At 35.9% G+C, this 21,516-nt stretch overlaps 1 protein-coding gene across 4 annotated transcripts in view; it reads left to right on the forward strand.

The window, feature by feature from the left end:
- GPATCH2 (G-patch domain containing 2) overlaps positions 1 to 21,516 on the forward strand; it is a 173,202-nt gene that overhangs the window by 94,362 nt on the left and 57,324 nt on the right. For all 4 annotated transcript variants that reach the window (XM_025892263.2, XM_073884095.1, XM_025892264.2 and 1 more), the window contains exon 6: positions 11,078 to 11,145. In XM_025892263.2, the coding sequence (XP_025748048.1) occupies positions 11,078 to 11,145 (68 nt within the window). The remainder of the gene's footprint in view (positions 1 to 11,077; positions 11,146 to 21,516) is intronic.

Consider the following 21,516-nt stretch of genomic DNA (forward strand, 5'->3'; position numbering starts at 1 on the left):
CTCTTCATGCTGTAAGTAGTTAGAGGAAACTGTATTTGCATCTCCCAGGCTCTTGATACAGAAACCCAAAAGCAACAAGAGTTAGGAATTTAGTGAAGGTGAAAATACAGTGATTTAAAATATGAAATTATTGGGGCGCCTGGGTGGCTCAGTTGGTTAAGCGACTGCCTTCAGCTCAGGTCATGATCCTAGAGTCCCAGGATCGAGCCCCACATCGGGCTCCCTGCTCAGCAGGGAGTCTGCCTCTCCCTCTGACCCTCCCCCCTCTCGTGTTCTCTCTCTCATTCTCTTTCTCTTTCAAATAAATAAAATATTAAAAAAATAAAAATAAAATAAAATATGAAATTATTACTTCCTTTTTGGTTTGTTTTTATTCATTTTTATTTTGGGCTCTCTCTTCCTACTGGAGTTGGACAGTATCAACTAGGTGGATAACCTAGCGTAAATTTGGAAGCCATGCACATAGATTATTTTACAGAATGAACCATATCCCTAGATTTCCAAAACTTTATTACTTACCGAACTTTTTTTTTCAACAGACTTCTAGTCTAGTCAGGCTTATTTCTTCGTTTCCAAACTGTATACCCTTATGATCCATACCTCGTATCTGTGTTTAGCATATAATTGCCCTCCTTCCTTCAGCTTAACCCCTACCTCTAGCACTCAGCATAAGCCCAAACTCCTCCCCAGATCACATTTGCTATGTTGGGCCTTAATGATCTCTCTTTTGTGGACTGCTGTTGCAGTTCTGAACTCAATATACACAGTTTAGCAGTTGTTTAATCTGCATTGATTTCATGTTTTTTAAGTTTGCAACCTATTAGCTAACAGGGTTTTTTTTTTTGTTTTTTTTTTTTTTTAAGATTTTATTTACTTGAGAGAGAAAGAGCATGAGCCAGGGTGAAGGCAGAGGGAGAGAGGGAGTAGCAGACTCCCCGCTTAGCGGGGAGCCTGATGTGGGGCTCCATCCCAGGACCCTGGGATCATGACCTGAGCCAAAGGCAGATGCTTAACCGACTGAGCCACCTAGGTGCCCCTAGCAGGGTTTTATATTATGCAGTTTTTTAGGATATTCTATAGCACCTAGCACTGTGCTGGGCATATAAATTAGATGTTCAGTATCTCTTCTCTTTCAGTGGATTCCTGACCCACTTAATGGCGTGTTTTTGATTTTTTAAGAAGAAAGGTAGAATTTAATGGCTTTCAAGGCATCATCATCATTATTATTCATTAGGGATTGAGCTTGGTGCATGTAACAAGATGCTCAAATAATGGAAGTTTGAACAAGAAGGGGTTTTGTTTTGTTTTTTCCCTCATGTTATGGGAAGGTATTTGATGGCTGCATTATCCAGATAAAGGATGGCAGGATGGAAACCTTTGATTCTTGTGATCTTTAACTCCTACTCAAAAAAATGGATGTTGTTGCCTACATCCCAAGCAACCTAAAGTACAAAGAAGGGCACAAGGCTCATGCCTGCCAAGTAAATCCCACTGAAATAATTTTCCTTAAAAGCTCCACCAGTGATTGCATGTACTTCTTATTGGCCAGAACTTACTTCACATAACCACTGCTGACTGGCTGATTGATTGTATTGTGCAACCAGAGTTAAGCTAGATACTAGCTTCTTTCCATTTCAAGTAAATTCTACTGATAAGCATCCCCAAAATATGGAGAGTTTTACTGTGTGATTTTTTGCTTGAAATATATGTTGGCCAAAAGATATTAAAAGTTAAAGTTATTACTTGGGATTTGTGTTGCCAATCAAGAAGAAGGATAGTATGTACTATACTAAGATTGTACAGTTATTGATTAACTGATATTTGATTTCTTTTTAATTAACTCATTCACTCATTTATACCTTAAGGAATAGCTTGCATAATTTATACCTTAAAGTTAGTTTGCATACTTGCTGTCTCATTCCCTCTCAAGTTACTGTTATGTGCTTTTTTTTTTAAGTTATAGAAAGATTTTAATGCAATTCACAGTATAATAATCTGGTCTTGAAATTCATTGTGTTTGCCTGTGTGTTTGCTTCAGGAGAATAGCTTATAGAATATACTATCTTAAGTGTTTTATTTGCTGAATATAAACATATTAAGATAATCAGTTTTAAAATGTGGAGACTATCAGTATTTTTCTTATAAATTACTATCAGTGTATCCTTGAGATTCTTAGAAACAATCTTTTAAACATCAAAACCAGCTGTAATTTTTTTTCTCTTAATGTAAATTAAGATTGCATACAATATCACGATCAACTTAAGGTGGAAAGAAATTGACTAGTTTATAAAAGAACAGTTTGAAAAAGAAAAATAATATGCAACTCAAAAAGGCATATGCACAACTATTAATATTGTTATAAATTATCAAATAATTAATACAGAAAAAGAATAATTTTAATTACTGAAATGTTAATCATGTGTTTTAAGTATAGCTTAAGTAATATAGAACTAAGCACTTAAATGTTTTCCTAGTCTGCTTATATTCTTAAAGTAAATTTTTTAATATATGTGATAAAGTTTTCATCCAAAAAACCATCTTAATTTTTTATGTTATCAATTGTGTTTGCTGAATATCATAATTATCTTTACTGCTGTTGTTACCCCCTGACCTCCTCTAACTACAAAAAAAATTAATTTCACATGTGCCAAGCTTTTCAGTATGTTCAATCATTAGGAATGAGAACTATTGAGTCTCCTTTTTGTTTTTTAAGTTCTATCCTTCATATAATAGACTCTGTATAAGCTAAGCTCCAAAGAGAAAACGCTTTCTAGCTTCTATTTTCTGTATATGTGACTCCTCTTTTTTTTAAAAAAAAAAACTTCTGCAGAATAGTGGGAGACAAGAGGGGAGACTTCAAAGCACCCATTTGAATTTTTATTTATTGTCTGAAATTCCTTTAAACAGTTGAACATTACTTATAAAAGCATTTTGGATGTCCAGACAGATAAAAGGATTTTTATAAACAAATTCCCTGGCAGGAGCCACATTACGTGCTATATATTTCAGGCTAATAATAAGAGCTTACTGTGGGTCAGTGTGTCATATCCCAGTGGTGTCTAGTGAGATGGAGGGTTATCTTATATGTCAGCTAGCTAACCCTGTGAACAATTTTGAGCAGGCAAGATAATGGGACTGAATTTTGAAATGAGGGTTGAAATACACTGAAATATTGTCACATGTGAGAACAATAACTTTTTTAAAATAAATGTAGTCACCTTTTGACTCATTAGGCATATTTGATAATAATTTTTAATGGGGTATATTTTAAGTGGATAGATTGGGTGGAGTATGAAGTGAATCATATATAATTGTATCTTTAAATAGATAAATAAAAAAATCATAAATTCTGTCCTGCACAGGAGATTTTTATTAATAGAAAGCTACTGAGCAAAATTGGAAACATTTTTTTCTTTTCTATTATGATTACTGAATTAACATTACTTGATACTAGTAAGGTTCAACTTCTTGATTGTAATTTTAAGTTTTGAATATAAAATACTTCTACTCAAACATAGGTGCAGTAATACAGAAATCTTTAAAATTACTTTGCTTTACTGCATTTCCAGGACAATAGCTTCATAAACCATTATATAAAGTGTGTTAATGCCTTTTTTAAATCTAATTCTTTAAAGGATTTTTTATTCATTCTTTCTTTGTATTTCCCTGCAGTCAGTAATCAAAACTAAATATACACTTAATTTTGAGAAAAAGTTTGTGCGTGTATGCAGGTGTGTGTAGTGACTCTCAAGAAAATATTTATTTTTAAATGTAGATATGATTGCTCAATATGAATTGAATACGATAATCCACATGCAATCATGGCATAGAAATTAAAATTTTAGAAGATGCATAGATACTGAGTATAATCTAAGCATGTTGAATTGGGATGAAATTATAAAGTTTTTTTACACCAGCTTATGTACATTTTGTTTATTATTTAGCATTTGCTTTTATAAAAGGCAGGTTTTATGTACACTGGATTTTGTATGAATATATGTGGGCATATCCTTGTTTTTCCGAAGCCCGTAACATTGCAAGCATCATAAGTGAGTGATTTAGGAAGCCTTTGGTCAACCAGCAGAGGCCACTCACAGCTTGCTACTAAACTGGACGGCAAAGTGAAACTCCTTCTTTAATCACTATTTGCCATCCTTCCAAGCTGGCTAATTTTTAGTTTCTTAGTCAAAAAAAAAATTATTATCATGGAGCAGTATGAAAAAAGTTATTGCTGTATTTGTTTTTTAATTACGTAGTGATTAATCTTTTCTATTAAAGCATTTAGATCATTCATTATTAGTCTATATCAGAAATGAGAATTTATGCACTTAATAATTAGAAGTATTATTATTCTAATAGGCCAATCATTCTAAATTCTTAATTATAATGCTGATTTTTTAACTAGGGAAACTGTTTAAGGATTTAAAATAATTACATTGTTTAGTTTTAGATTAAAAACGTAACAATTGCCAATGTTGTCATATATATACATGTATGTACGCATACATATTTCTAAACCTGCATCAGTTTAGTACAATTCGCATTTTGACGATTCTTTTAGAGAAATGTATGTGCTGTGTTACTTGAACATGTGCCAAGCTTACTTCCGATTACCCAAAGTCTGTCTTCATTCACCTCTTCTGGTTGATTCTGGCAGCCAAAAGGTTAGCATCTTCTCTTTTAACACAGATTCCTGCTAGGAGGGCTAATCCGTAATTGAAAGGCAAGCTTTATTTCCTGTGATTTTTTGATACTAATTTATAAAGTCTTTCTGGTTTGAAGGTGTAATCTCACATTTACATTGATACCTGCTTATGAAGAAAAAAAAATAGTCCACGTTCTCTAATTTTCCATGTTCCTTCGCGTATTCTCATCATGTCATGCTTACCCCTCTCTAGCACAATTTTGAATTTTTTACTACTTTGGCTGTAATGCCTGGTAGTAAACTATTTCTTATTCCCGTTAATCAATCCATAACACTTGCTAACAGCCTTGTTTGGGCCACTGTGTTCATCCTTGCCTATATCTAAAATAGCCCCACAGGTTACCCTAAGTTACAAGTGAGAACCAGAGTATCATCCTTGGATGTCTAATTCTAGGCTGAAGGTTTTCCAAGAGTATATTCTAGATTCACGCAAACATCTCGCAGCAAATCCCCAAATACAGAAAACACTTGTCTTGGTGTATTGTTTCCTTTGTGTAGTCCCGTAGGGGAAAAAGTAGTAAGTTGTGAATAGGACGGTTGAAGTTCAGATCTAGCTCTGTTTAGTCTTTGTGAACTGGGGCATGTGCCCTCATCCGGTATTTGAGAATAATGATGCTTACTCGCTCTCTCTCCCCCTTGCCTGTGAAAACCCCTTACAAGCAGGCAACTATAAAGTTTAGGTGAGTCATTATCATGAATAATAGCAATAATATTTCTACCAGTTATATTAACTCTTTGATGTGTCATGGTGGTCATTATCACACTTTATTTATTCATGTTTACATCCTTCTGAGAAGGATTAAAAATAGCTAAAAATATAATGGAACAATACTTTGACAACCAGGTAAAATCATCAGATTCATACACTGTGTTACATCCACTACAATATAATTTAGCTAACATGAAGGCCATGAATAGTAGATGACACATAGATCCTAATAAGAGGCTAAAGATTTACGGTGATCTCTCCCTCCTATCCAACACATTCCCAAGCACACATCAGGCGTTCTGCTTGTGCCTACTACTTTTTAGTTTCTTGTAGCCAGTAAAGAGGATTTTTGCTAGTCTGCTGTATAAATACACATTTTACTTTAATAGAAATCTAGACACATGAAGGTAAAATATGAATTAGTACATGGATTACTTGCTGATTTTTTCTTTTTATTATTCTTTAAAAAAAAAACCATCTTGGAATGAAAGGGGTTCCTTAAACTCAGGACTTTATCATGACATCCAAAAAATTACTCATTGTGACAGTATAATAGTCACCCAACGGAATGGGAACTCTATACCACTTATTATATAATAAATATAAGGCTAATTTTACATACATAGTAGGTAAATATTTGTTGAATTGTATCAAGTAGAGTGGTTTTGGGTTTCAAACATGGAGAGTAGTCAGTCAGTTACTACCTGAGCAGAAGGATCACCCTGAGAAGTAAGGATTGGATTAGAGAAGGGCTTTGAATGCATTTCTCATTAGCTTTAATTTTACTTTCAGCATAGAGCTATGGATGGCTCTGGAATGAGAAAACTGACATGTGAAAAGCAGCGATTTAGAAAGTTGAATTTGCCAAGTTGGTAAGATGGATTGGAGCAGGGAGAGAGAATTGCATGCAACTCCCTTCTCAACCCCCCCCATTCCTCTTAAATCAGATAACTACTTTGTTTCCCTTTAATCTTATAAACGATACCCATTTTATGCTCCCTGAATTATCATTTTTGTGTATTGCTTTAAAAATCATTCTAAAGTAATTTTTATTTTTTTGTACATTGTTTTAAAAGTAATTCTAGTGTTATCTTCTTGGATGTTTTCCATCCCCAAAGAGATTGTGCCTTTTGTGAATTGTGACCATTCTGTAATATTATCTATGCGAGTAGGAGACACAATGAAATATTTTACTCATAACAGAACTTTTTAGAACACCGATATAAAACTCATTTGAAATACTTTTGGAGAATCTTTGTGTTTATTTTTCTGTAAGGGGTTAAGAGATGAACATTTTATACATCTGTTTTAACAGCTATTACTTAAAATTAGTTAATACAAATCTTTCAGGATATTATTTTCTTATGATTGATTTTTAATGAAGATAAATGTGTAACGAGCAACTATAATAAATTCCTTCCATCTCTTTGCCCTCCTCCCCTCACTTTTACCCCCAGGGTTGCCAGTCCTATTTTTAAGCCTGGTTTTATTAGTATCTGTCACATATATTTGATTGACACATTTGTTGAATGTACCAGGGGGTCCTGCATGCAGAGCCTGCTAAACTTTGAGGCCTTGTTTCTTTCTTCCGAGAAGTTGAGTCAAATTAATACTGGTCCTTAGAGAAGCAGAAAACTTTTGGGTCTTGACACACTGGCAGCTTGAAGGCTCATGCAAGGTTTCCTTATAGCCTGGAGGCCGGGCAGATTTGATTGACCAGTCCTCACAAAATTGAAAGGCCTTCTTTCGAATGGCAGCCTGCCACCCTAAGTATTTGTCAGTGTGGGTACTGAAGCAGAATAGCATTTGAAAAGCAAATAAAATGTAATTGTATATAAGATCAAAAATGGAATTGTGTATAAGATCAAAGTTGAAGGAGAGTGACTGGATCAGAGGGAGGAAAGAAAGAGGAACGGCCTCTCGTATTTATGTGGGGCCGTAACACTTCCTGCATTTACAGAAGGAACCTTAATCCTTGAAAATACGAGCAGGATATCATCCGTATGGAACAAGCTTTTCATTAATCCGTTGTGTCTCAGATACGTTTCCCTGATTTGGGAAGTAATTCTTTCAAGTATGTAACTGTAGAAGAATGGGGTGGGTTTGGTGACAACAAAGGGACAATGAGATGTATAACCAAGTGTTCTGTTTATCTTCTAAGGAAAGTTATGAAATTGGTGTCAACAAATCAGTGACAGAAAGAATAAGAAATTGTCTTAATATATCTAATGAAATGGAGAGAATAGATATTTTGTCATTGATGTCATTTAGCTAAATGTCCCATATATTCTTACCTACTGACCTTCTGAATTTTGACAGTAGCACTTTCTTTTTTTTTGTTTTGTTTTGTTTTAAAGATTTTGTTTATTTATTTGACAGAGAGAGACACAGCAAGAGAGGGAACACAAGCCGGGGGAGGGGGAGAGGGAGAAGCAGGCTTCCCAAGGAGCAGGGAACCTTGATGCGGGGCTCGATCCCAGGACCCTGGGACCGTGACCTGAGCCAAAGGCGACGCTAAATGACTGAGCCACCCAGGCGCCTGAACAGTGGCACTTTCTTGTACAACGGTTACTTACTTTTCTACTCTCACTGTGATAGTCCTATTTTCTGAGGTTGATCACTTGATTGTAAACAACAATAGCAAAAACTAAGACCCATGTGATCTTTTAGCTTTACAGGTTGTTTCACAATCCACAAAGACCAGAAGTTGGCAAATGCTTTATTATCTAGAGGCCACCCATTCCTTTCTAGGTTGGGATATCTTTTTTTTTTTAACTTCCTGATTTGAGGAATAAACATAGGTAATGAGAAGAAATATACCTATTTTATTTAGGACTGTAGTCACTATTGATGTAATAACATTTAAAAAATGAATTGTAAGAATTCTGGGCAGATAGTGTGATGTCTAAGATTGTCATCAGTAAATATTGGCTAATTACATAAATGTCTCCAGAGTCTTATTAACAAATAACGAGAGCTGGACTGTGGAGATACTGTTTCTCATGAAGAACAGAATACCTGTTCCCTATCTAATCTTGTGGACTAAAATCTGCTTTTTCTAACAAATAAACTTTACTCTGTGAATATTTTATTGGATGTTTTAAAGAGATGATGTTTTTAAATGTGTTCTTTCTTAGACATTTCTGGAGTAACTGGAAGCCATATTTTTTGGAAAATAAAATAATCACCATACTTGTTTACTAGAAATTATTACTTGGATGTGATGTTTAAAGAACTGCTTCATTTGTTTTTATAAAGAGGATTATCTCACCCTAAATTATAAATTTTTAGAAAGAATTTTATAACAATGTTTCTTGATATTTTATAATACTTTGAATTACCTACAATAATCCATGCTTCCATGTTTATTTTATATATTTTTTTAAAAGATTTTATTTGTTTATTTGAGAGAGAGAGAAGAGAGATAGAGAGCACGAGAGGGAAGAGGGTCGGCGGGAGAAGCCGACTCCCCGTCGAGCAGGGAGCCTGATGTGGGACTCATCAGGATCATGACCTGAGCCGAAGGCAGTCGCTTAACCAAGTGAGCCACCCAGGCGCCCCATGCTTCCATGTTTAAAATACACTGGAACTTGAGTAACTCTAGTACTGCTTTCCATGGACTGATTTCTGTATTAAGATCTTATTCTCAGATTTTCAGTATAGGGTGTCTAGTCACAAAGTCACAAAAGGTTCCCAGAGTAAAAACATTTTACTCCTGAGGCAGACCAGTGACATGAACCCTGAGATCATCGTGTGTGGACCTCAGCGTCGCATAATTTCATTTAAAAATAATCCTAAATTATGGCTGTTGGCATATCTTCAAAAGTAAAACAAAAATTGACTTGAAATAACAGTAAAGGGTATTCACCCCTATTTTTTTTAAAAGGGCCACACATGACGTATATATATAAAGTCATTTAAATGTCTACCTTTGATCCTGTAAATCTTTTGTGTGTTATTTGCAGCAATTGAATTGAGCTTATCATTTATACATACATGATTTCTGAGAAATACACAGTATGATTATTTCTGACTAGATTGAAAGCTTACATTTGTATTGTGGGATAAATTAGTTAGAAATTCTGTTTTATTGTATTCAGTTGCATTGTTTTCATCAGGCAATTTATCACATGGGTGTATGTGAAATTTCTTCATTTATTAAATTTCAGATTATGTATTTCAAGCCAGAGCAAGACTTAAACATTTTTCCATAAGTATAGCTTCAGGTAAACAGGCAATTTTAGCCCTGAAAATAGCTTCTGCTTCTGTCAACACGTTGTTTATTCTTTCTCTGAGATAAAAAGTTCAGTTTTCTGATATTTGTACCAAGATAAAGTCAGTAAACAAGATTAATATAGTGTGGAAAAGGTTGTCAGCAGCCCTGGCAAAGGAAATAAGTTGCCTGTACATAGAACATACTGTAAACTGAATAAAAGTGTCAGGTCCACCACGAGATAATGTGATCATGAACCTCTAACAAAGCATGACATAGGCACAGTCGGCTTTTCTCAGAGCCACAGTGTAGAAAATGGATTACTGTATTCCTGGGATGCCCACTGGAATAGCATGAAAACCTCATTTTGAGATGAATGCAGGATGTAGTTCTGGAGTTGAGCCACCTGTTTACCTGTGGTGCTCCAGCCGTCGGATTCTTGATGTCATCATCTGCGCACATTTGCAATATTTGCATTTCTTGGAATTTCAGAGTGTGTGCTGGTATCCTTGTGACCCAAGTGATAAAGGAATAAATCATTTTTTGCAAATGTTAGGTTTTCTTCAGAGGCATTTTTCTGCCTCATCGGGCTTTTTTCTGATTGTATACTTTAAGTGGCACTTTTATAATTGTGGAGGGGCTTTATTATTATTATTATTATTATTATTATGGCAGAGCATAACTTAGGACCTTTTGTTGTAAGGATATGTCCTGTTGACTGTGATTGTAGATTCTTTCTTGCATGGTGCTGCTCACGTTCCGTTTTGAGAATCCTCCATAAAACAAAAGTTGTGAGTTTTTTGTAACGAGAGTAGCTTCTATTACAAAAAAAAAATTGAACCTTCCGTTCTTTAGCAGATTTTTCATTTTATTTAGGAATAGAGGAAGAAAACATTGTTCTTTTAGATGAAAATACATTTTGTTCTGTGTAAATACACAGATTATTCTGACTTTATGGGAAAAGGACTTGTGTCTCCTTCCTTGACTTAGGTTTTTGTATGCATTGAAGAAGTGTGTGCTATAAAACATGTTATTTATATTTAGGAATTAACTTTGGTTAATTGGTTTTGGGAAATACCCTTTACTCAACACTAATTAAGTGAGCCTCCTTTTTTCACATATGATTAAATGTGTGCACAGTTGAACAATATTTGGGAACAAGAGTCAGTGGTCTGGTTCTTAAGAAACATTTTATTATAAAGGTACTTTTAAAATAGTCTAAAAATTCTCGCAGAGGAACTACACTGAGCCATAACAAGAGGCCATTCTTACCAGGAAGGAAATGACCCTTTTGGTCCATGCAATGTTGTTTAGCTTTTGAGAATTAATATTTTATTCTCCATTTTAGATTGGAAGCTCTCAAATGGAAATGTCCCTATTGTTCAGGGCTGTTGTTGTTTTTCCTTTAGAAACTCATCTGTGACATTTTTTGTTTCAACTCTCCTTTCAGGTGAGCACCCCTGGTCCTGTCAGTAACAAAAGGATGGTTCACTTTTCCCCAGACTCTCATCACCATGAGTGAGTACGCCCTGATTTTTAGGATCTCATTGGGGTAGTCTACGTCTTTCTTGTGGGAAATTGAAGGCTATTGCTAATAAAGGTAGTTTAATTTTGCACCTTTCTTAAGAAAGACTAAGTACCTTATGCCATTGACAGTTATGCAGGAATCATTTCAACCCATGGCAGAAATGTAAATAAAGGTTTTTGAATACAATCATTCTTTTATTTGTGATAGAATGTGAATTTCTGCATTTTCATTACATTAAGTAGCATCAAGCTCTCCTCCTACTCATCCCTGCTCTCTCCCTTCCTCCCCACTCTTTCTAAAGCACTGAAGTGCAGAGGAAGTGACTGTGTAACTCAGTACTTCCCTGCTCTCTGCCTCTGCCCAGCATGAGCTATGAGGGGACCAGAATGTATTTTCATTTAACAGTAGAAAGGAGAGTCTAATTTACTAAATAATCCTAAAACTTAAGCAATTGAGCTTTAACTTTGGTGAGTTATTGGGTGAATTTCTAGGTGCTAGTTCTCTTTCTAAGTATATCTTTATTGGAAGAACTTGAAAATGTTATATATTTTGGGTCAATATCATGTCTCCTGTGAAAGTGGTTGAACTTGAAAAAGGCCGTAAAATGTGGAAAGACATGAATTAATGATTGAAGGAATTTTTTCTGGCAAGCAATCCTATTAGGATCCATTAGAGCCTAGCTTTTAAATCCATTCCTTAGCCAATGTAAAATAAATTATTGTTCATCGATAGCTTGTTTTACATAGATTATTAATATAAATATAATGTATATAATATAAAATATTATTTATACAGATTATTAGTTTCTGTAGTACTTATTTTATAGATTACAATATCATAATCTCCCCTTTTAATAGTTTATTTCATTCATATTTATTATCCTATAAGACCTTTTCTCTATTGTCTCTCAAACAGAAAGAAAAAAGAGTGAAGCTTTTATTAGCTCAGATCGGCAACCAAAAGACTTGTGTATTTCCTTCTTAACTTTTTGCTGTGATATGAATCAAGAACTGTAGCAAGTAGATGAAGAGCTGTTTTCAAACCAAAACTCGCATTTGGTGACGGTTGTAAATGCACTGAGGGCGCACAGGTCTGTTTGTCACTATTGTGGTCCCGTCCTAACAGTGGGCAGTGAGTAGTTGTTGGGTGACTGAAAACGTGGAAGTATGAATTTGAAATGGGACAAGTTGGATACTGCCAACTGAGTATTACTCCTCAAAACACTTCTCAAAATACCTCGTGGTATTTTCCTAATGTCCCTTCCTCACCAATCTCCCCAGTGGTTCTTAATCACTTAAATAAGATTCTCTGCAGTTGGAACGCAGATGTCACTATTTTTAGAGCTTCCTTGGTTACCCTGATGTGTTGGAGTACCACTCTGTCGACAGTCAGGACTAGAACGGAGTCACCTTACTACCTCACACCCTACATGCTGCCAGTCTAGTCCAGTGTCTTCAGTAGCTCATGCTCGCCCCATCTTTTGCACTTCCTGCCTCCTTATTTTAAATAAGCTCTGTTATCTTTTATATTACTGTAGGATCCTAGGGAATCTTTCTGTCTCTGGTTTCTTTTTTTATAAAGATTTTTATTTATCTGACAGAGAGAGAGCACAAGCAGGGGGAGTGGCAGGCAGAGGGAGAGGGAGAAGCAGGCTCCCCGCTGAGCAGGGGGACCCCGATGCGGGACTCGATCCCAGGACCCCGGGATCATGACCTGAGCCGAAGGCAGACACTTAACCAGCTGAGCCACCCAGGCGCCCTTTGTCTCTGTTTTCTCACTATTTGAGTACATACTACTTACTTCTACTGCTTAAGTTCAGTTTCGATTCTTTTATTCCCTACTTATAAGCCCCCAGTATTGCCTCTTGACAATGAAGAAGCCTCGTCAGCATATTATTAGACATTCTCCACTATCTGGCTCATTACCTTTCCACCTTACCATTATCTCTCCCTCATAGATAATGGTCCAGCTCTATGGTCTGCATCTCTTTCCTGAATATGACCTCTACTTCACTGTCCCCTATAGCCTGGGATTTTGCTCTTGCAAATATTTGGGAAAATGGGAAAAATATTTGGGAAAATATCTGTTTGGGTCCTTTGCCCACTTTTGCTAGTGAGTTGTACAAGTATCCTATATAGTTTGGATATTAACCCCTTATCAGATATGTGGTTTGCAAATATTTTCTTCCATTCCAAAGGTTGCTTTTTTATCTTGTCAGTGGTTTCCTTTGCTGTGCAGAAACTTTAGTTAGATGTAGTCCCACTTGTTTATTTTTGCTTTTGTTGTCTTTGCTTTGGTGTCAAATCCAAAAAGATCATTGCCAGGATCAATTTCAAGGAGCTTTTATTATTTCCTGTTTTCTTCTAGGAGTCTTAGGATTTCAGATCTTGTGTTCAACTCTTTGATTCATTTTAAGTTGATATTTGGGTATGGCATACAATAGGGCTCCAGTTTCATTCTTTTGCAAGTTGGCTGTTCAGTTTTCCCAAACCATTTACTGAACAAACTATCCTTCCCCAGTGTATATTCTTGACTCCTTTGTCAAAATTAACTGACTATATATATGCATGGGTTTATTTCTGGGCTCTCTATTCTGTTCCATTGACTTTTGTGTCTGTTTTTAGCCAGTTACATACTGTTTTGATGACAATGGCTTTGTAATATAATTTGAACCAGGAAGTGTAATGCCTCTAGCTTTATTCCTTATCAAGACCGCTTTGGTTATTTGGGGTCTTTGTGGCTCCATACAGATTTTAGGATTGTTTTTCTATTTGTGTGAAAGCTGCCATTGGAATTTTTGTAATGATTACATTGAATCTGTGGATTCCTTTGGGTAGTATGGACATGTTAGCAATATTAATTTTTCCAGTCCATGAACATAAAAGATCTCTCCATTTACTTGTGTCTTCTTCCATTTCTTTCATTAATATTTATAGTTTTCAGTGTACAGATCTTTTACCTCCTTCACTGAATTTATTTCTAAGTATATTATTATTTTTTTAAAGATTTTATTTATTTATTTGACAGAGAGAGAGGGAACACAAGCAGGGGGAGTGGGAGAGGGAGAAGCAGGCTTTCCGTTTCCATTGAGCAGGGAGCCCAATGTGGGGCTCAATCCCAGGACCCTGGGATCATGACCTGAGCTGAAGGCAGACACTTAATGACTCAACCACCCAGGCGCCCCCTAAGTATTTTATTATTTTTTATGCTATTATGTACGGGATTGTTTTCATAATTTTTCTTTCTAATAGTTTTTTTGGTAGAAACAACTGATGTATGTGTCTTGATTTTGTATTCTGCAACTTTGCTGATTTTGTTTATTAGTTCTAACAGCTTTTTGTGATAAAGTTTTTAGGGTTTTCTATTTATATATCAAGTCATTTGCAAACAAATATAATTTCACTTTTTCCTTTCTGATTTAGGTGCTTTTTTTTTTCTTGCCTAATTGCTTAGGATAGGGCTTCTAAAACTAAGTTGAATTGAAGTGTTGAGAGGGGGCATCCTTGTCTTGTTCCTGATCTTAGAGGAAAAGCTTTCAATTTCTCACCGTTGAGTATGATGCTAGCTGTGGGCTTGTCTATATATATGGCCTTTGCTTTGCTGGGGTACATTCCTTGTATAACCAGTTTGTTCAGAGTTTTTATCATGAAAGGATGTTAAATTTTATCAGATGCTTTTTCTGCATCCATTGAGATGATCATATGATTTTTATCCTTCTTTTTGTTAATTTGGTATGTCACATTTATGGATTTGCAGATGTTAAACCATCCTTGCATCCCTGGAATAAATTCCACTTGATCATTATGTGTGATCCTTTTAATGATTTTGGTTTGTTAAGATTTTGTTGAAGATTTTTGCATCTATATTCATCGAGATATTGGCCTATAATTTTCTTGTAGTGTCCTTATCTGGCTTTGGTATCAGAATATAATGCTGATCTCACAATGATGCAGTGTGGAAGTATTCCCTCCTTTTTTATTTTTTGGAAGATTTGAGAAGGATGTTGTATTAATTCTTTTTTATTTATTTTCAACTTAAAAACTGTATTTGCTTAGAGGCATTAGAATGTCAACAAAACAAAAAAATGCAGTTTTTTTCTTTTTCTTTTTTTTCTGCAACTACAGAGTGGTACTGAGTTAACAGAACAGTTATTTTGTATTAGCTGCCCCAGAGACAAGGGAAAATGAGAACAGTACCATTCCTATATATAAATTTGTTGTGTGCACCAACAAGAAGCTGCTCTAAATTTCTGTGCCAATTTACAACCCCCATACTGTACCAGGCAAGGCTAGTGGGTATTGAGAATACCAACAGGACAAGGCTATCTAAAGACACATGTGGTAGTATGTTAACCATACAAAAAAAGACACTGTACAGTTTAAAACCATAACTTACACAGCCTTACATTTCAATTTTTTTTCTCTAAAAGGAATGAGTTGTGTATAAAGGGCGTTAAGTGCTTTATAGACAAGAAAAAAACAAACCTGTGCTAGAACCAACTTATTCATCATCCTCTTCTTCATCGTCTTCTTCCTCTTCATCTTCCTCTTCTTCCGTCTTTTTTCTTTATTTTTCAGCCTTGATGACTCCCTTTTTTGCCTCAGCAGGCTCTCCCATAGCTGCTGTCTCCCGTAGGCAGCAGTCTCCTTTTTGTACTTGTCTCCAGCCTTCTCTTCATAAAGCTGTTGTCATCTACTGCAGAGTTATTCCACTTCTGTCCCTGTTTCTTTGCAATGTCACCAATGGATAAGGTGGGATGCTGATGTGGGGGTGATACTCAGAACAAAGCAAGAAAAAGTCCACCAGAGTCCTCTTGGGTGCATTGGGTGAACTTCTTTTGGTTTCCCCTTAAGGAGGGATATAAGTTTTCATTTTCCTTTCAACATGGGCCTTTTCCACGTCTTCAATTTTTTTTCCTTTTTTTAAGATTTTATTTATTTTAGAGAAAGAGCGTGTGCAAGCGGGGGGAGGAGCAGAGGAGGAGGGAAAGAATTTCAAGCAGACTCGGCACTGAGTGCAGAGCCTGACACGGGGCTCAGTCTTCTGACAGTGAGATCATGACCTGAGCCAAAACCAAGAGTTGGACGGTTAACTGACTGAGCCACCCGGGTGCCCCAATTTTTTTTTTTTTTTTTCATTTTGAAAGACATGGTCTTCTACCTCTCTGAACCCTTCTTAGAAAACTCTGAGAAGCTAACTGAAGTACCTGGATGCTTCTTCTTGTGCTTCTCCTGGAAAGTTTGCACAAGGGATGCATATGATGGAATTTTGCCCCTCAGCTTCTTGGGACCTTCTTTGCCCATGTTTACTTATTTTTCTTCAATGAGGCACAAAGTCATCCAGTGCCTGTCTGGCTCTCACTTGTACCAGAGCTGTCTTTGTGGAGCTCAGTGTACTACAATGGCTATCTATTAGTTCTTTTTTAAATGTTTGGTAGAATTCACCAGTAAAGTCACATGGTCCTGGACTTTTCTTTGTTGGGAGGTTTTGTGATTACTGCTTCAGTCTCCTTACTAGAAATCAGTCTGTTCAGATTTTATAATTATTGTTTGAAGTTGGTAGACTTCTGTATTTCTAGGAATTTATCCATTTCTATAGTATCTAATATGTTGGCATGTCATTGTTTACAGTAGTTTCTTATGATCCTTAGTATTTCTGTGTTACCAGTTGTAATGTCTTCTTTTCATTTCTGATTTTATTTATTTGAGTTTTCTCTTTTTTTTCTTAGCTAAAGCTTTGTCTGTTCTATCTTTACAAAATCTAGCTTTTAGTTGCATTCATCCAGTTCTATTATCTTTTCTATTTCATTTATTTCCACTCTAATTCTTTCTGCTAGCTTTGGGCTTAGGTTTTTGTTTTTTGTTTTCTATTTATAGTTCCTTAAGGTGTAAAGTTATTTATTTGAGATCTTTTTTTCCCCTAATATCCTAATATAGGATTTTATCACTGTAAACTTCCCTCTTAGAACTGCTTTTGCTGTAGTAAGTGTTCACATGCCCATTAAGAACTTCCTCTTTGCTTGCTATAGTCCTATGGACACAAGCCCCATTGGCACTCAGAGCTAGATGTTTTGGGGCCCCATCCAAGGGTGGGAGTCCTAAAAGTTGGGACACTAGTTATGTGTTCCAAACCCTTTGCTCCTCGGGGAGAAGTTGGGAATTTAGGGTTCCCCCTGAGTATATGGTCCAGTGCCAGGGGTGGGATTTATGGTGAAAATGTGTCTCAGCCTTTCCTACCTACTTCAATGTGGGTTTCTTCTCATCTGCCCAACATGTAGGAGTCACTCAACTAGTTTCTGGATTTCTCTCAGAGAAAATTGTTCCAATTGTAGCTGTACAATTGGTGTGTCCATGGAAAGAGGGAGTTCAGTAGCCTCCTCTGTCACCATCCTCATTCCTAGCGGCCCCTTTCTGGTTAGTGAACATCAGCAGGAGTTTAAAGTCACAGACTAAAGTCACGAGTGGCCAAGTTGTTTGTTTAGGCGTTAGGGTTCCTTCAAAAATGTAATAGGTTTCAGTTGTGTTTATGGTTGCAATTCCTTACGTGGAAATGCTACTGGCCTTGATGTTCTTTCTATATCCTTACTTAACTTTTAGCTTAAAGGCTTCTGCCCTGAGGCCATGTGAAACAATGACCTCCAGAGGGCAGGTACCTGTCTTTAAGAAACCTCTAGTAAGCGGGTTCACCCTGTTTGTCAGAGAAATCCTACAGAGAGGCACTCTGAGGGAGGTCTAGACCAGAGCCCTAGTCATGGTGGTCATAACCCCATTCAGTCTAGGGTCCATGCCTGCTTCCACATAGGAGTTCCAAACCTGATTTTCCCACGTGTGGTTCCCTAATTATGAGTCTTTCCTTAAACTTGAATTGTAAGCTGTAGGCTGAAAGTACCTCTTCTAGCAAATCTGTATTTTCATCCCTTTCTTTAGGCCTGCCCCTTACCTGGGTAGAGGAAATGAAGAAGGTGCCTTGTAGACCTTCTACAAGTTTCTTTTTGGGAGACACCATAGGATACAGCATTATGGGAATTTTATTTTACACTAATAAATAAGTACACAAGCATATTTTGCACTAGACACACATACACACACACCCAGTCCCAGTTGAGTTACCTGTTAGTTACTAGCCACTTTCTCAGTCAGTTTAAAACTGACACATTTTGCTTCAGTTTGTCTCTTTCATTGTCTTGGGGAGGAAACCCAATATCTGAAATTTTCCTAACATTTCCTTTAAAAGGAGAAGGTATATAGTTTTCGAGGTAAGTGCAGGCATAGTTTAGTTTCCCCAACTTTCTTGTCCAGATAATTAAGTCCATACTTTCATTCAACCTGCTCCCTATTATATAGTCACATACATAAAACTGACTCTTGCTGCCACATTCGGTGTCTCATAATAGAAAAAACAAGGTATTCATACCCTTCGGATATGCAAATAATTTCCAAGGCAATCCTGGTCACCAAGAGTTTTAAGGGAGTCAATTTCCAGATTCCTTTGCATAAATATATACCTCCTTCTTTTCTGAAATCATTAGCCGTGGTTATTTTGCTGATTCTTATTTTTCACAATTGCCTCTCTTCCACTTTGGAAAAAAAAAGACACTCCCCCCTCCTCCCCCACCTCCCAGTCCTACTCTTACTTTGGTACATTGTTTCACAGTGTAAAATCCTTTTAGATTCCAAACAGAGGGACATTCCAAATATTGTGCTGATATTGATGTTGACAGATTGACTCTAATGACCAAATCACAAAACCTTTTGCAAATTAGGTAGTTTCTAATTCTTTGTTTTTAGCAGCTGGTAGTTTATTAAAAATACTCCTTAATCTAAAAATCATTGTGTGATTTTTGGCATAAATCTCTGAAGGAGTTCAATAATCAAATGACTGCTCTAACCAAATTCTTTTTATTTCCACTCACCAATTTATGTGAACAAGGTTTCTGAGCACTCAAATAGATAAAAATAAAAAGTATGAATAGAATTGATGCTAAAGGGTAATATTCATCAATGGCTACACGAACTAGTTTGGGGGAAAAGATTTTTTATGATACCATTCCTAATAAAATTGTATTATTTTATGTTTAGGACTATCAAAATATATTTATGCTAGTTTCATTAATTAAATACTAATGATAACTTTTTCAGATCTTAAATAACTGTTATCAACTAACAGTAGTTATCAGGGTTGACTGACCGATAAATTCATCAAAATAATTTATTAACTCTAGTTTTATAGTCACAGAAATTTAAGAAAATTAGATAGATAGATAGATGATAGATAGATAAGACACACATTATTGTTGCAGAGGAATATGGCAAGGTTACTGATAAAAGGCTTTCAAGCATAAAAATATATTACATTAGGATAAACTTCTGTGTGACAGTGATATTAGAAATTCATGGAGTTCAAGAACAAAAATAAGCCAGGTAAATTTTCAACTTTTAAAGAAGGAGTTTTCATGGTGTTTTGTTTTGTTTTGTTTTCAAATGCATTGATGGTGGATATCAAATCGGTGATGATACTTGGTTTCCAGTGTGTATATTTAAGAGTGGTGGAATGGTTTTCTTCTAAAATATTAATATATACAATTGAGAGAAAACTAATCTTTTGCAAATATTTAAATTTATGGTGAAAAATTTTAGATTTCCACCTAAAATATGTGAGGAGGGTATTTTCATGACTGCATCAGACAACGTGTACACAAAAATGGTTGAAGACCAGTGTTGTATAGAATGGTTGCAGGAAAAAGTAACAGAATGTTCCACAAATAATGGTTTAAACAAATTGCAGTTTAGTTTACTGACATTACCGGAAGTCTGGAAGTGTAGGCATTTCCAGGGCTATCAAGGAGCCAATGCAGCCTTTAAGGAATCCTTGGTATTTTCCACAGAAGTGCCACCAGCCATTTTCTGCACCTTCTATATTCTCCCTTGACATTTTTATTTCTACTTGATTATAGTATTTATCACATTATTCTCTAGAATATAGTTACTATATACATGCTTCATTTACCTTAGTATAGACCATGAGTTTGCCATGGTTGGAGACTTCATCTTGTTCTTCTTTAAGTTTCTAACAACATGCAGAACAATGCCTTACTCATCAAATCATAGGCTCTGGGGTCAAGGTTATCCAGTTCCCCTACTGACTAGTGAGGAAAGACACACCCCCTTCCTGATAACTTGCACAAAAGCATGGGGAAAGCACAGACTAACCATCCTGTCATCCCTACTGCAGTTTACCTCAAAGCTGTGATAACTTATCCGAAAGAATGGCTAGAAATAGTCATTAAATTACCAAATATTCAGCAACTCCTAATTGGAAGTAAGCAACAAGTACTGCTTTCATTCAATTAACTGTGATTCTTCTAAGTCGATAGGTGTTTTGCTTTAGAAGATCACCTCGAAAACAATGTGATACAGCAGTACTTAAAATAATTTTACTTCATAGAATTTCACGCTTAAAAACAGATTATAATGAATAAGGGAAAAAATATTTTACAGGCTCCAACACAATAATGTTTAGGAATTTCAGTTTTGAAACCATGTGGTTATATGGTCGTGTGGTCAACCAGGTTTTTAGGGTAGGGCAGCCTAGAAATGACCAATCGAAAGAAGCAGGGCTGCTGAGCTGGGAAGTGAAAAAGGATGTTTTCAGAGTTAATAGAAGGAATGCCCAGCAGGGCACTCAATGTGGAAAAGCATACATCACAGAAAGTTTTCAGCTCAGTTTATGAGAGTCGTAGAAGTTGGTCAATAAAAGTTTGAATTGGGGCACCTGGGTGGCTCAGACGGTTAAGCATCTGCCTTCAGCTCAGGCCATGATATCAGGGTCCTAGGATCGAGCCCCATGTCAGGCGCCCTGCTTGGCAGGGAATCTGCTTCTCCCTCTGCCACTCCCCCTGCTTATCCTTTCTCTCTCTCTCTCTCTCAAATAAATAAATAAAATCTTTAAAAAAATAAAAGTTTGGATAGTTTCTATAAAAATTGTATCTGACAATAACTTCAATTATAAAAAAGACTTACTTATAGAAATTTGGTGAACAGCCAACTTTGCTGCACACCTCAGAATATGGAATCTCAGTTTTAAAGGTAAAATAAGATGTGCTCTGTGCAGATATTGAGAAGCCTTGCAGAGTGTCTTAATTATGAAAGTGTGATTGTTAATAAAATAAACCTAACATGTAATAGTCACATATTTGTATTTTGTATAATCTTATATAATTGTATATATATTGTATAGATAGTCCAGTTGTTAATATATGTTAGGTCTCTTTGAATAGAAAATATTTAGCCCAGATAAATGAAATATTCATTAACTACAGAAAGGTACACAAAGAGTGACAAGAACCTCAATCCAACTAAAGC

This window comes from Callorhinus ursinus, unplaced genomic scaffold (assembly GCF_003265705.2).
Source record: "Callorhinus ursinus isolate GAN/ISIS: 27379988/994484 unplaced genomic scaffold, GSC_fseal_2.0 scaffold54, whole genome shotgun sequence".
NCBI lineage: Eukaryota > Metazoa > Chordata > Mammalia > Carnivora > Otariidae > Callorhinus > Callorhinus ursinus.